The 14616-nt window shown below is 35.8% G+C and overlaps 1 protein-coding gene across 2 annotated transcripts in view; it reads right to left on the reverse strand.

Moving 5' to 3' along the window:
• The window catches only part of CCDC192 (coiled-coil domain containing 192), a 392505-nt gene extending 381230 nt beyond the window's left edge, over positions 1 to 11275 (reverse strand). For both annotated transcript variants that reach the window (XR_012471565.1, XM_074201098.1), the window contains exon 1: positions 11154 to 11275. Coding sequence is in view for 1 of the 2 variants with exons in the window: in XM_074201098.1 (XP_074057199.1) it covers positions 11154 to 11231 (78 nt within the window). In the remaining variant the exon portion in view is untranslated. The remainder of the gene's footprint in view (positions 1 to 11153) is intronic.
• Positions 11276 to 14616: the final 3341 nt, after the last annotated feature.

Consider the following 14616-nt stretch of genomic DNA (forward strand, 5'->3'; position numbering starts at 1 on the left):
AGAAATAAAAGTCAAGAATTGTCAGGAGCTTAATGACAAAAAGTGCAAAAGAAAGTAGCTTAGCTCTACCTGATCTAAATTTATATTATAAAGCATCAGTCATCAAAATGGTTTGGTGTTGGCTAAAAAAATAGAGTGGTGGACCAGTGGAATAGACTAGGTGTAAAAGCAGGAGATGATTATAGTAATCTACTGTTTGATAAACCCAAAGAGTCCAGCTATTGGGATAAAAACTCCCTCTTTGATAAAAACTGCTGAAATAATTGGAAGTTAGTACTGAAGAAACTTAAATTAGACCAACACCTAACACCCTTTACCAAGATAAGATACAAATGGTTACAGGATTTAGACATAAAAAACAATACTATAAGCAAATTAGAAGATCAAGGACTAGTTTACCTGTCAGATCTATAGAAAGGGGAGCAGTTTATGACTAAGGAAGTGTTGGAGAACATCACCAAAAATCAATCAGATGATTTTGATTACATTAAATTAAAAAGCTTTTGCACAGATAAAAACTAATGTAACCAAGATCAAAAGAAATGTAGTAAATTGGGAAACAATCTTTACAACTAATGATTCTGGCAAAGGACTCATTTCTAAAACATACAGAGAACTGAGTCATATTTTTAAAACAAAAAGCCATTCCCCAATTGACAAATGGTCAAAGGATATGCAAAGGCAATTTACAGATGAGGAGATCAAAGCAATCCATAGCCATATGAAAAAAATGCTCTAAATCATTAATTATTAGAGAAATGCAAATTAAAGCTTCTCTGAGGTATCACCTCACACCTCTCAGATTGGCCAATATGACCAGGAAAAATAATGATCATTGTTGGAAGGGTTCTGGGAAACCTATGACACTACTACACTGTTGGTGGAGCTGTGAACTCATCCAACCCTTCTGGAGAGCTATTTGGAACTATGCCCAAAGGGCAACAAAAATGTGCATACTCTTTGACCCAGCAATACCACTACTGGGTCTATACCCTGAAGAGATGAGGAAAAAGGGTAAAAACATTACTTGTACAAAAATATTTATAGCAGCCCTGTTTGTGGTGGCAAAGCATTGGAAATCAAGTAAATGTCCTTCCATTGGGGAATGGCTTAGCAAACTGTGATATATGTATGTCATGGAACACTATTGTTCTATTAGAAACCAGGAGGGACAGGATTTCAGGGAAGCCTGGAGGGATTTGCATGAACTGATGCTGAGTGAGATGAGCAGAACCAGAAAAACACTGTACACCCTAACGCAACATGGGGGTGATGTTCAACCTTGAAGGACTTGCTCATTCCATCAGTGCAACAATCAGAAACAATTTTGGGCTGTCTGCAAAGGAGAGTGCCATCTGTATCCAGATAAGGAGCTGTGGAGTTTGAACAAAGTTCAAGGACTATTCCCTTTAATTTAGAATAAAAACAGATATCTTATTGTCTGATCTTGTTACTTCTTAGACTTCTTGTCTCTTCTTTAAGGATATGATTTCTCTCTCATCACACCCAATTTGGATCAAGGTACAGCATGGAAACAAAGTAAAGACTGACAGAGTGCTTTCCGGGGGGGGGGGGGCAGGGAGGGAAGCAAGTTTGGGGTGAAAATTCTAAAACTCAAATAATATCTTTAATAAAAATTAATTTAAAAACAAACAAAAAATAAACATCAATTAACTTCAAAAAAAAGTCAAAACAAAAAAAAAGAATCTATGTCACGTTTCAAGAAATCATAAATTTAAAGTTCCAGGGTCTATTAGAATGAGAAAATAAAGAGAACATCAGAAAGAATGTCCTGTTCACTTGCTGAAACCCAAGAAATAAAAATTTCAAGCAATAGCAAAGCCAAAAATCTAGAACTTTTAGGTAAATTTAAAATAGAAAACTATAAGCATGGGAGGAGGCAGGGGAGAGATGGGCAAGAGTACCAAGGAATAACAGTGAGAAAGACCCAAAATTTTATAGCAACTATTATAAAGGAGAATAGGACTTGAAATATCATATTCCAAAACACAAAAGATAGCGAATTATAACCAAAACTAATTATCCACCAAAGCTGAGTATTAAACCACAAATGTTAAAAGGGATTTTTATTTATTTTTTATTATTTTTTCATTTTTATTAAAGATATTATTTGAGTTTTACAATTTTCCCCCAATCTTGCTCCCCTCCCCCACCCCCACCCCACAGATAGCACTCCGTCAGTCTTTACTTTGTTTCCATGTTGTACCTTGATCCAAATTGGGTGTGATGAGAGAGAAATCATATCCTTAAAGACAACAGAATTCTCAGAGGTAACCAGATCAAACAATAAGACATCTGGGTTTTTTTTTTTTTTTTTCCGAATTAAAGGGAATAGTCCTTGTACTTTATTCATACTCCACAACTCCTTATCTGGATACAGATGGTACTCTCCTTTGCAGACAGCCAAAACTTGTTCCCGATTGTTGCTCTGATGGAATGAGCAAGTCCTTCAAGGTTGAGCATCACTCCCATGTTGCTGTTAGGGTGTACAGTGTTTTTCTGGTTCTGCTCATCTCACTCAGCATCAGTTCATGCAAATCCCTCTAGGTTTCCCTGAAATCCCATCCCTCCTGGTTTCAAATAGAACAATAGTGTTCCATGACATACATATACCACAGTTTGCTAAACCATTCCCCAATTGAAGGACATTTACTGGATTTCCAATTCTTTGCCACCACAAACGGGGCTGCTATAAATATTTTTGTACAAGTAATGTTTTTACTCTAAAAGGGATTCTTAATGCAGTAGAATACTTCCAAGCATTCCTGATGAAGAGGCCAGAGATGAGTAAAAACATTGAAATGAAAACGCAAAAACTAAGAGAAACAAGAAATGCAAAAAATACATGAGTTTAGTCAGTACTTTTTTTTTGGTAAGACAATGGAGGTAAGTGACTTACCCAGAGTCATACAGTTAGATAATTATTAAGAGTCTAACGTCCTCCTGACTCCAGGGTCAGTGCTCTATCCGTTGCACTTAGGTGTCCCAGATTTAGTCAATTCTGCTAAACATTTGTTTTGAAAATAAAAATTGGTTTGAATATAATTGATTTATTAGGAAACATGTTGAGCATAATAAATTTTACATTTATTTATGTAAGATTACATTCAAGAGAATGGTAAGAGAACATAGAAAGCTATACCACATTATAGTAACTCACAAACTTCATACTTTCCAACATCCAAATCCACAAGCAAATTGGGCCTTTTTCAAGATGTACAAAGAGTTTTATATGGTCATACATTTTATACAAATACAACAGGGAAAATGGGAGGAACAGAGAGAAGGGAAGGAGATAATTAGCAGGAGAGATTATTCCTAAACTAAACAAACTCTGCCTCATGGATTGAATCATGAAGGACATTTGTACAGGCAAGAAAGAAAAAATACAAATCTATTTTGGTGTTTGATTGAAGAAAAAAGGGGAGTAGAAGTTTACTGCATGAAGCATAGATCACTATTATCTTACCACTCTTTATCTAGAAAAGAGGAAGAACTTAAGGTGAAAAGCATAAGAAAATAAAGTATTGAGAAATACACAATTATTAGTTGCAATTGTAAACATGAATGGAATGAAGTAATCCAAAAAAAAGAAACTAATAATGTTGCTAATAACATATGAAACTTAAGATGAACATGAAGTTAAAATAAAAGACTGAAGCAAAATTTATTATCTTTCAACTAAAGTTTTAAAAAAGTAAGAGTAATAGTCATAACTTTGGATAAGATAAAAATAAAACTAAATTTGGTTAAAAGAACTCAACAAGGAAACTACATTGTGCTTAAAGGAACTATAGATAATGAATTAATATCAATCCTTTGCATAGATTTCCCAAAATGACTTAGGATTTAAATACCTAAAGAAAAAATTAAATGAGGTAGAAAGGGAAATAGACATTAAAACTAAAATAGTCAGGGAAATCTTCATGAACCTAGAAAAAAACTAATTAAAAAGAAAAGAAGTTAAGCATCTGAATAGAATTTAAGAAAAAAAGCAGATGTGGTAACTGCCTGGTAATTACTGAATGGGAACAGAAAAGAGAACACAGAATTTTAGAACTGCCTGGTACCTTTTCAAAAATTGGCCATGTATTAGGGATTAAAAACCTCACAAACAAAGGCAGAACAGATATATTTAAAACACCTTTTACTGATCACAATGAGAATTAATAAAATTAACAACAACGTCAGTGATGATAATTAACATCTAACATTTATATAGTACTTTAAGGTTTGCAAAACAAAATTATAGTTAAACTTAATCTTCATAGCAACCCCTATAAATAGATTATCTCCATTTTACAGATGAAGAAATTGAAGCTGAAAGAAGTTATTTGTTCAGGGTCACAGGGCTAGTAAACGTTTGAGGCAGAATTTGGACTTGAGGTTTCTAAACTCTGCACCACCTGACTACTTCTGAGAACTCTTTTCTAAAGGATTATTAAAAATTAGTTGGAAACTGAATACCTTAACACAATGGGAAATCAAAATTCCATTATTCAGTGTCACACCAATCAAATTAAACTAAAATTTACTTAATAGAGTTAGAAAAAGTAAGGAAATTTATTTGGAATGCCAAAAGGTCAAAAATCTCCAGGGAAATCATGAAAAAAAAATGTGTGAAAGGCAACTAGCAATGCCAGAAGTCAAACTTTACTACAACTCAATAATCATAAAACAATTTGTGATGGTTAAGAAATAAGTTGAGGGGGGCGGAGCCAAGATGGCAACAAGACAGCAAAGTCTCTTAGAAGCTCTCTCACAAAACTTCGAAATTAAGGACTTTAACTAAACTTTCAAGAGATAGAGCCCACAGAGGGACCCAAGGAGGCAGTTCTCCTACTCAAGGTAACCTGGAAAAGAGCAGAAAGGCTGTGCTCCCCAGGGTTGGAGGGGCGGCCCACCAGAGGGGTGGCCCACCAGAGCAAAAGAACTTCAGCCTCCTGGAGGCAGCCCCAGGTCACTGGAAGCCCCGTCTCACAGCAGTGGGGGAGTCTCCTGACCTACGCCCCCGGGGAGCACCAGGCACAAAGTGGGGGAACAGTGGGGTACTTCTGCCAGAGAGAGCACGTGAAGCCCAGCCCTCAGGGCACACACATCTAAAGACTCCAAGAAAAACAGAAATTGGGCTCAGGCTATGACAGAGCTCAAAAAAAGACTTTGAAAATCAAATGAGGGAGTTTGAAGAAAAACTGGGAAAAGAAAGGAGAGAGATGCAGGAAAAAATATGAAAATGAAGTCAGCAGCCTAGTCAAGGAAATCCAAAAAAAAAAAAAATGCTGAAGAAAATAGCATGCTAAAAACCAGCTTAGATCAGATGGATAAAACAGTTCAAAAAGTTATTGAGGAGAAGAATGCTTTAAAAAGCAAAATGGGCCAGATGGAAAAAGAGATAAGAAAACTGAGAACAAATCCTTCAGACAAAGAATGGAACTCAGGGAGATTGATGAATTTAGGAGAAATCAGGACTCATTACTTCAAAACCAAAAAAATGAAAAATTAGAAGAAAATGTGAAACATCTCATTGAAAAAACAACTGATATGGAAAACAGACTTAGGAAAGATAATTTGAAAATTATTGGAATACCTGAAAGTCATAATCAGGAAAAGAGCCTTGACATCATTTTCAAAGAATTACTACAGGAAAATTGCCTTGATATTCTAGAAGCAGAGGGCAAAATAGAAATGGAGAGAATCCACCGATCCCCCTGAGGAAGAGATCCCAAAAAACCAACCCCCAGGAATATTATAGCCAAGTTCCAGAACTCCCAAGTCAAAGAGAAAATATTACAAGCAGCCAGAAGGACACAGTTCAAATATCGTGGAGCTGCAGTCAGGATCACACAGGACTTAGCAGCAACTACATTGGAAGCTCGTAGGGCTTGGAATATAATATACTGGAAGGCAAAAGAGCTTAGAATGCAACCAAGAATCAACTACCCAGCAAGGCTGAATGTCCTCTTCCAGGGAAAAAAGATGGACTTTCAATGAACCAGGGGAATTTCAAATGTTCCTGTTGGAATGGCCAGAGCTGAACAGAAGGTTTGATCTTCAGATATAGGACTCAGGTGAAGCATGGAGATTGGAGGAGAGGGGGGAAATATGAGGGACTTAATGAAGATGAACTGCATGTATTCCTGCATAGAAAAATGACACTGATAATACTCATATGAACCTTCTCAGTTAATAGAGCAAGTAGAGGGAGCTTTTATAGTTGAAGCACAGGAGAAAGCTGAATCTGAAGATAAAATATGGTGTAATAATGGAGTCAATAGAAGAAAAGGGAAATGTGATAGGAGAAAGAAAAAGGAAAGGGGGAATAGGCCAAGATATCTCATATAATAAGCTTTTTCTTATTACAATGAGCTATTGCAATGATATGGAAGGGGGAAGGCAAGGGGGAATGAGGGAATCTTTGCTCTCATCAGAGGTGGCTAGGAGAGGAAACAACATATATACTCATTGGGGTACAGACATCTGGAGTCAGAAGAAAAGTGGGGGACGGGGGGAAGGGGGAGATGTGAGCGATGGAGGACAGGATGGACCATGGGGGGAGAGTGGTCAGATATAACACATTTTCCTTTTTACTTCTTGCAAGGGGCTGGGATTGGATGGCCTGTCTGGGAACATAGGGCCAGGTGGATGCTGGGCCTAAGGGGCGGTAGGGGGGCTCAGGGCCTCTTGGCCCCAGGACCAGGGATCTGTCTGCTGTGCCACTCAGCTAACCTACAGCAGAGTCAGAGTGAAAGGAGATAGAAAATATAGTACATGGTAGTGGAGAAATATGAAAGGAAGGAGTTGCAATCAGCAATGGCAATGGTGGAAAAATATGGAAGTAACTTTTTCAGTGGACTTACCATAAAGAATGTGATCCATCCGCAACAGAGTTGTTGGTGTTGGAACAAAGACTGAAGCACATTTTTTATTATTATTATTTGGGGGGGGGGGGTGCAGGGCAAATGGGGCTGGGTGGCTTGCCTGGAGCCACATAGCAGGGTGATCTTTGGGTGTCTGAGGCTGGATTCAGACCCAGGTGCTCCTGGCTCAAGGGCCAATGCTCTGTCCGCCACCCAACCACCCCTACTATTATTACTATTTTATTTTATTTTGGGTCTTTTTATTTCTTTTTTTTGGTTTTTGCAGGGCATTGGGGTTGGGGTGGTTTGCATGTCACATGTTTGGGTGATTTGTTGTGTGTATGGGGCCAGATATAGGCTTGGGTGCTCCTGGCTCCAGAGCTGGGGCTCCGTCCATTGCGCCACCTGGCCATACCTACAATTATTACTATTTTTTTATTTTAATTTTTTTCTCTCCCCTTTACTTTATCGCTCAAGTGAGTCTATATTTTGTGAAAGGAGGGCTTATTCTGTTTACTCTTAAACAAGAATTTTTATTAATGTATAAAAAACATTATTTGTACAAAAAGAGAATAAATAAGTATAAAAAAGGGAAAAAAGAAATAAGTTGATCAGTGGAACAGATTCAAGCATATATTTTATAGAATCAAAGAAACACAATAGATTAGGGTGTGATAAAGTCACAGATCCCATAGTTACTGAGAGAAGGACTCACAATTCAACAAAAACCATTAAAAATTAGAAAGAAGTCTGGCAGAAACTAGATGTACTTCAACATCTCATATACACTATACCCAGATAAGCTCAAAATGGATAAAAGACTTAGATATAAAAGGTCATATCATAAATATGAGGAGTAATGAAAAAATTATATTTCAGATATATTGATAGGGAAAAAGTCTAAAGGATAGTGAGTATAAATGAAGATAAAATTGACAATTTTGATCATGTAATATTAAAAAGCTTTTGCACAAACAAAATCATATGAAATAAAATTAGAAGGGATAATATAATTGGGAAGATTTTTTTCAACTAATTAATCTGATAAATGTCTCATTTCAAAGTGATTCAAATGTATAACTAAAAGAGACATTCCCATTTGATAAATAGCCAAGGGTTATGAAAAGTCAGTTTTCAGAGGTAAAAAAAATCAAAGTTATCTATAGTCATATGAAAAAAAATGCTCCAAATCACTAACAAGCAGGGAACTACAAATTTAAACAACTTTTAGATTCTACCTCATATCCATCAATTGGCAAAGTTAACAAAAAAGGAAAATTACAAATGGTGGGAAAGCTGAGAAAACAGGTTGATGCATTATTTGTGAAGCTATAAATTGGTTTAGTCACTCTAGAAAATTCTTTAGAAAAAAACTTAAAAAGTAATCAATTTGCAACCTTATCTTAATCTTTGACCCAGTTAAATGCCTACTAAACCTATACCTCCAAAGAGACTGAAGAAGGAAAGGATTTATAATTCAAAATTTTTTATGATATCAAAGAATTAAATCTAAGGGAGGTGGTTCCTCTTTAATGAGGAATGGCTCAATAAATGATGGTATAGAAATATAATGGAATACTACTATTTTTTAAGAAGTGAAGAAAAGGACAATTTCATGAAAATCTAGGAAATGGAGTATGAAGTATAGTGAAGTGAGCAGACCCAGGAGAATAATATATATAATACAAACAATATTGTAAAGACAAATAATTGAAAAACAAGAACTCTGAATAATTCAGTGGCCACTCACTCCTGCAGATAGAGTAGAAACCTATCCAGTGAAGGATGCTACCCACCTTCTGCCAGCTAGGTGATGGACTCAAAATATATATAATGACTTGAATTTTTTTTCAGATAACTAGAACAGTAATTTATTTGTTTGATTTTACACATTTGTTATGAAAGGTTTGAGGTTTTTTTCTGTTTTTCAGTTTGCAGGGAATGAAGAAGAGGTGAGAGTGAAAGAAAATAACCTTTTTTTTTTTAAGGAAGTTGGTAAGCAGAATTTAAGCCTTAAGAAGACAGACTATCTATGAATCTAACTTGTTCACTTTTATAAGAATAATTAGAATTATTATAAATATACCCATAAATACAAATAAAGGATAAGGAATCAGTGAGATATTTCTCTTCACATTCTTTCTCCTTCAAACACAGATCTCATCACCAAGAATATATACAAAATCTGACTATATGTACATTCTCATTACAATAGTATAATTAGACTGAAGTAGTGTTTTTAAATTAATTTCTCCAATATTTAAACATGGTACAATTTAAAGATCAATTAATTTTTTTATCTAAATGTATCTTAGCAGTAATATGGTTCAGGGCTGTCCAAAATGCAGCTGTGAGTCTCATCCCACAAGGCAATTTTATGCAGTCCACCTGTGGATTTATTAAATGCTTTAGTAAACAAAACCCGACTACCAAAGAATTTTCACTAAAATGGCAAATCTAAATTTATTATCTATTGTTTCAATAAAAAATTTAAAAAAAGAAAAAGTGTAATGAATGAGTTTGTGTTGGTTTTGCACTACTAGATCAGGATTGGGCAATGAAGTTGAGTGACTTGCCCAAGGTCACAAAACTAGTACAATCAAGTTTCTGAGATTGGATCAGTACTTAATCCACTGGCCATCTAGCTGCCTCTCATTCATTATACTTTAATGCTCTCATAACTCCATAATGCCATCACTATGGGTACTGCTTCCCTTGGCACAAGTCATAATGTAGTCACTCCTTCTTCTGCTGATTGATTCTTGTTCGTATCCTCCCCAAATTCGTATCCTCACAAAATTCCTTCCCCTGGACACCTCCTTACTTTAAGAATGAGAAATTGAGAAAGAGAAATAAGGAACTAGTTTAAGGCCACATGATATTTTTGTGCCTCAAAGCCAGAATCTCTAAATTACTCTGTATTTGGCTATTGCTCATTTGTAGACTTAATTGTACCCCAGTGTTTGCATTGATTTGGTTTGGGATTTTAGTTTTTGAGAGTAGAAAAGGAATCAACCCTATCTTGGTTTATCTTCCTCATCTCAATATGGTTATGAAGTCACTTTAATGATTCAGACAAAGTTTTGAAATTTTCCTTTTCTCCCTCACAGAATCTCAAATAGAAGGCCATCCAGTCCAAACTGTCCAAATTGAAAAATAGTCTGCTCTACAACAGAACTGACAAATAGTAATCCAGTCTTCCCTGATGGGGAAATGAACTATGTCCCAGTGAGGGGAAATGAACTATGCCCCATGATAGCCCATTCCACTCTAGGGTAGCTCTAATTGCCAAGAAGATTTTTCTTAAATCAATGTCAAATTTTCCTCATTGCAACTTTTACCATTACCCCTAGTTCAACTTTTTCAAAGCAGGAAAGCATAAGAAAATAAGCATTGAATTCAATAAATAAATAAAGCACTTGCTATGTCCTAGGCACTGTGCTAAACTCATTTGATCCACTCAAGCACCTTGTAAGGTAGAAGGTGTTATTATTTCCATTTCATAATTAAGGAGATTGAGGGAGACAGAGGTTAAATGACTTGACCACCTGTCTGGGATGTGACTGATATTGAAGCTGAACTCAGGTTTTCCCGACTCAAAGCTCAGTGTTCTATAGCCTGTACACACAGCTAAAGTTAAGTAGAACAAATCTATTCCATTAACATCCCTATTAATATGTGAAGACCACTCCACTGCCACCCCATACACACAAGTCTTCTTTTTTGCACAATATAGAACCTTAGGACCATCAATCAATGCTCATGTGGCATGAATACAGTCCTTTCACAATATGGTCAACACCTTCTGGACACTGTCCCCTTGATTGGTTCTCTCCTGTAAAGTGATGACTATAACCTAATTCAATATTCTAGATATAATCTCATCAAATCAGGATAACTCTATCCTCTCATCTCCCCAAGGCTGGACATCTTACCTCTGTTAATGAAGTCCAACATAGTATTATCTTTCTTGGCTGTCATATAAAACTCAACTCATACTGAGCTTGCAGGTCACCAAAACTACCAGAGGAAAGTTGTAGAATCTTAATAGGTAACTATGAATGTAAATATAATTGCTTTTTTGTAGTGAGCAGAAGGGGAGATACTGGTCACACACTCTTGGAAAAGATAATGAACCTGCTCCCCTTTCTCAGAGACCTAAGCAAATATTTTGTCTATACCACTTAGCAGTCTGCTAATATGTCCTATCACATCTAGAGAGGAGAGTCTGTCCTATCACTTCTATGTAGGGCATTCAAAAAATTAGGAACTCACCTCTTCTGTTTTGTTGGACTCAACCTTCTCAGACCACGGAATCACAGTCCCAGGTTTCCTACTGTAGCATAACCCCATCTCAAGTCTGGCTGCACATGGGCATTGGGCAGGTACTGACTAACCCATTCCCTAGAGTTTTAGAATTCCTGCCACCAGGATGTCCTCTGTTGCTAGGCAACCATAATAGTCAAAGAACAGATCTGTTAGTTTGAAATCAAGTAAAATTCAAAAAACCAGTATGTATCCCTAGTCCTAACAAACCATCCACAAAAGGTGTTCTTATAACAGTGTTATTGCTCACAGAAACCTTCATAATTTGGGAGAATTAAAAAAGCAAACAAGTGCAATGCACATCTTACTGATAATGAATTAAGAGCATCTTTTTCTCACAAGGATAAATAGCCATCTAGAGAATAAGCGTCCAATGGCAAAACTTATAGGTTCATAGGGATTATAAATTTGGAATTGGAAAGGGATCTTAAAGGTCTTCTAATCCAACTCTTGCATTCTAATCTTTCAAATCCTCTCCAGTGGTACAGATTGCAAACCATCCATGTCTTTCTATTCTGTACAACTCTTGTCCACATCCTCCCCTAAGTTCACAATAAGGGTCCATTGAAAGATACCAGCAGAAAGATTAGACTGTGCATCTGTTCTCATTCTCACTGTGTAACCAACACATTTTTTCTATCACTCATTTCCCCCATGATAGTCTTTATTCCCATTCTTCTTGATTTCTTAGATGTTGCAGCCATTTCCTATATATATATATCATATGACTCTAGATTGTGCCCTTGGTTTTTTTTTAAGTTTTTGCAAGGTAATGGGGTTAAGTGGCTTGCCTAGGGCCACACAGCTAGGTAATTATTAAGTGTCTGAAGCCGGATTTGAACTCAGGTACACCTGACTTCAGGGCCGGTGCTCTATCCACTGCACCACCTAGCCACCCCTCTTCTTATTTTTCATTCTCTGAACTCTGTAGTGTTCCATAACTCATAGTCATATGCCTCTGTCATGGTAATTCACCAACTTCCTAGATCCTTTTTTTTTCTTGAAAGTTGTCTAACTTTATATAAATTGATGCAAAGTGAAGTAGATAAAGCCAAGAGATCAATGTACACAGTATTTTCAATATTGTACTATGATAAACCATGAATGACTTAACTATTCCCAGTAATATAATGATATAAGATCATTCCAAAGGATTTGTGATGAAAAAATAATATTTACCTCCAGAGAAAGATCTGAGGGAATCTGAATGCATATTAAAGCACATTTTTAAAAACTTTATTTTTCTTGTTTTCTTCTTTTTTGTTTTGTATTCTCTTTTGAAATGTGGTTGATGTGTAAAGATGCTTTGCATGGCCGTGCCTATATAATATATATCTAAGTGCTCACCTTCTAAATGATGGATCAGGAGAGAAAATGAGAGAATCTGGAATTCTAAAATTTTTTTAAATGAATGTGAAAAATTGTTTTAACGTGTAATTAAATAAAAACAAAAACATTTTTCAACAATTAAAAAATAAAGCTTAGTCATGTTGTTATATAGCTTATATTTATACATATCCAACATTTCTATTAAATTACATCATCCTATGATGTCAATCCTAATGTTTTTCAATCCTAATGCTACTGTCCAGTTTATTAACTAAATCTCTCAATGGGATCTCTGCCACTCTAATTTCATATTAATTTCATCAACAAGTTCCAATACTCTATGCCTCCTCTAAAATAAACAAAAATTTTAAAAGCCTATAAAGGATGTGGTCTTGTATTAGTATAATTTATGCCCAGGATTCTTTCTTGGAAAGAATCCAGGCATTTAGACATCTAGAATTTCCCATCTCTCTAGTTCATTGCCCCTACACAGAAAATGGAGGTTTTTCATCATATTATGGCACCCAGTGTGCTATTACTCATTTTTCTTGTAAATATTCATTTAATGAAACTCAAAGACAAAATTTAATTACAAATCAATGAAAGAGCTTCTTTAAGAGCTAACAGAGCTCTGTCATGAACAGGAAACATGAAACCTAAAGCCAAAATGTCAACTTATTGTATTAGAATTCCCCTTACAGCATACTAAATGTTAATCCAGCCTTTACTTAAGACCTCCAATGAGGGGAACTTTCTATTCATGTGCTAGGTGGGGCATAACTTTTCTGTGCTCCTCTTAATAACGTCGCTCAGTAAATGTCATTGATCATTACTCATTTGGTTCTCTTTTCAAGCTCTTCATAGATTTCTCTCTGTATCCAGCTCCAATTCTTCCATTCTTCTCTCCCTTCAGTTCTTTGCAGATCCAAGCAGAGGCTGTAGTTGCCCTTTGCCTGTAGGAAATATCTCCTCATTAATGACTTTACCACAATCCAGCAGAGGAAAATGTTTCAGGACTTCCTTGTTGTGATGGTCTTTCAGTTCAAACAGTGCCAATTTAGGATAGTGACTTTTTTCCCTTACATTACTGCTCCTTGATTATCCACCTCCAGCTTGACCTAGAAGTTCATCCAGGAGTCTAGAATGCTTAATAATTATAGTTCACTCTTGATGCTGTTATTATCTCCATTTTACACATGAGAAAACTAAGAGTTTAATTAATTTGTCTAGGTTACATAGCTAATAGGTATCAGATGCAAGACTCAAATCTAGACCTTTCTGACACTACATTGTGTTGCCTTTGTCCAATATGATACTTTAATTCCAACTTTCTCATGTCCAGGTTGGTTGCAATCATTAATCATATTGAGACATGGTATTCAAAAATCTAATTTCTTTTTTTACTCAGGCAGCTGGGCAACATGTTTCCAATCCAAATCAGCTTTTTTTTTCATGAATCTCGAAGCTCAAAAAATACTCCATGTGTGTCTTCACCATCTTAAACAGAGGTGAGAAGTCAACCATTCCCAGAATTACTTTACTAGGAGAGAGAAGGAAAAAATAATAAATCAATCTCACAATAAATAGGCAATATACAGTAAAATTTCTTCAAAAGTAACTAAGTATTTTTAATTCAATATCAATGCCAATCTCAATAAAAAAAGATAAAGCATTTTTAAATTAAAATTAGATAAGAAAAAATTTTCACCAAAAAAATCTGCTGAAAAAGCAAATGGCAAGAACCAAAATGATATTTGCACTTTTAAACAGAGAAAAAGAGGGGGAAAATGAGTTTCAGAATAAGATTATTTACTACTTATTCCTTGTAGCTGGTACCAGGAAAAGCAAAATCGACTGCCTATGATTTCTATCCCACCTCACTCTTTTAAGAAAGGCAGAACTGGGGCATCTAGGAGGCGCAGTGGACAGAGCACCAGTCCTGGAGTCAGGAGTACCTGAGTTCAAATCCAGCCTCAGACATGTAATAATTACCTAACTGTGTGACCTTGGGCAAGCCACTTAATCTCATTGCCTTGTAAAAACTAAAAACTAAAAAAAAAAAAAAAAAAAAAAAAGGCAGAAC

Source organism: Macrotis lagotis, chromosome X (assembly GCF_037893015.1).
Source record: "Macrotis lagotis isolate mMagLag1 chromosome X, bilby.v1.9.chrom.fasta, whole genome shotgun sequence".
Lineage (NCBI taxonomy): Eukaryota > Metazoa > Chordata > Mammalia > Peramelemorphia > Peramelidae > Macrotis > Macrotis lagotis.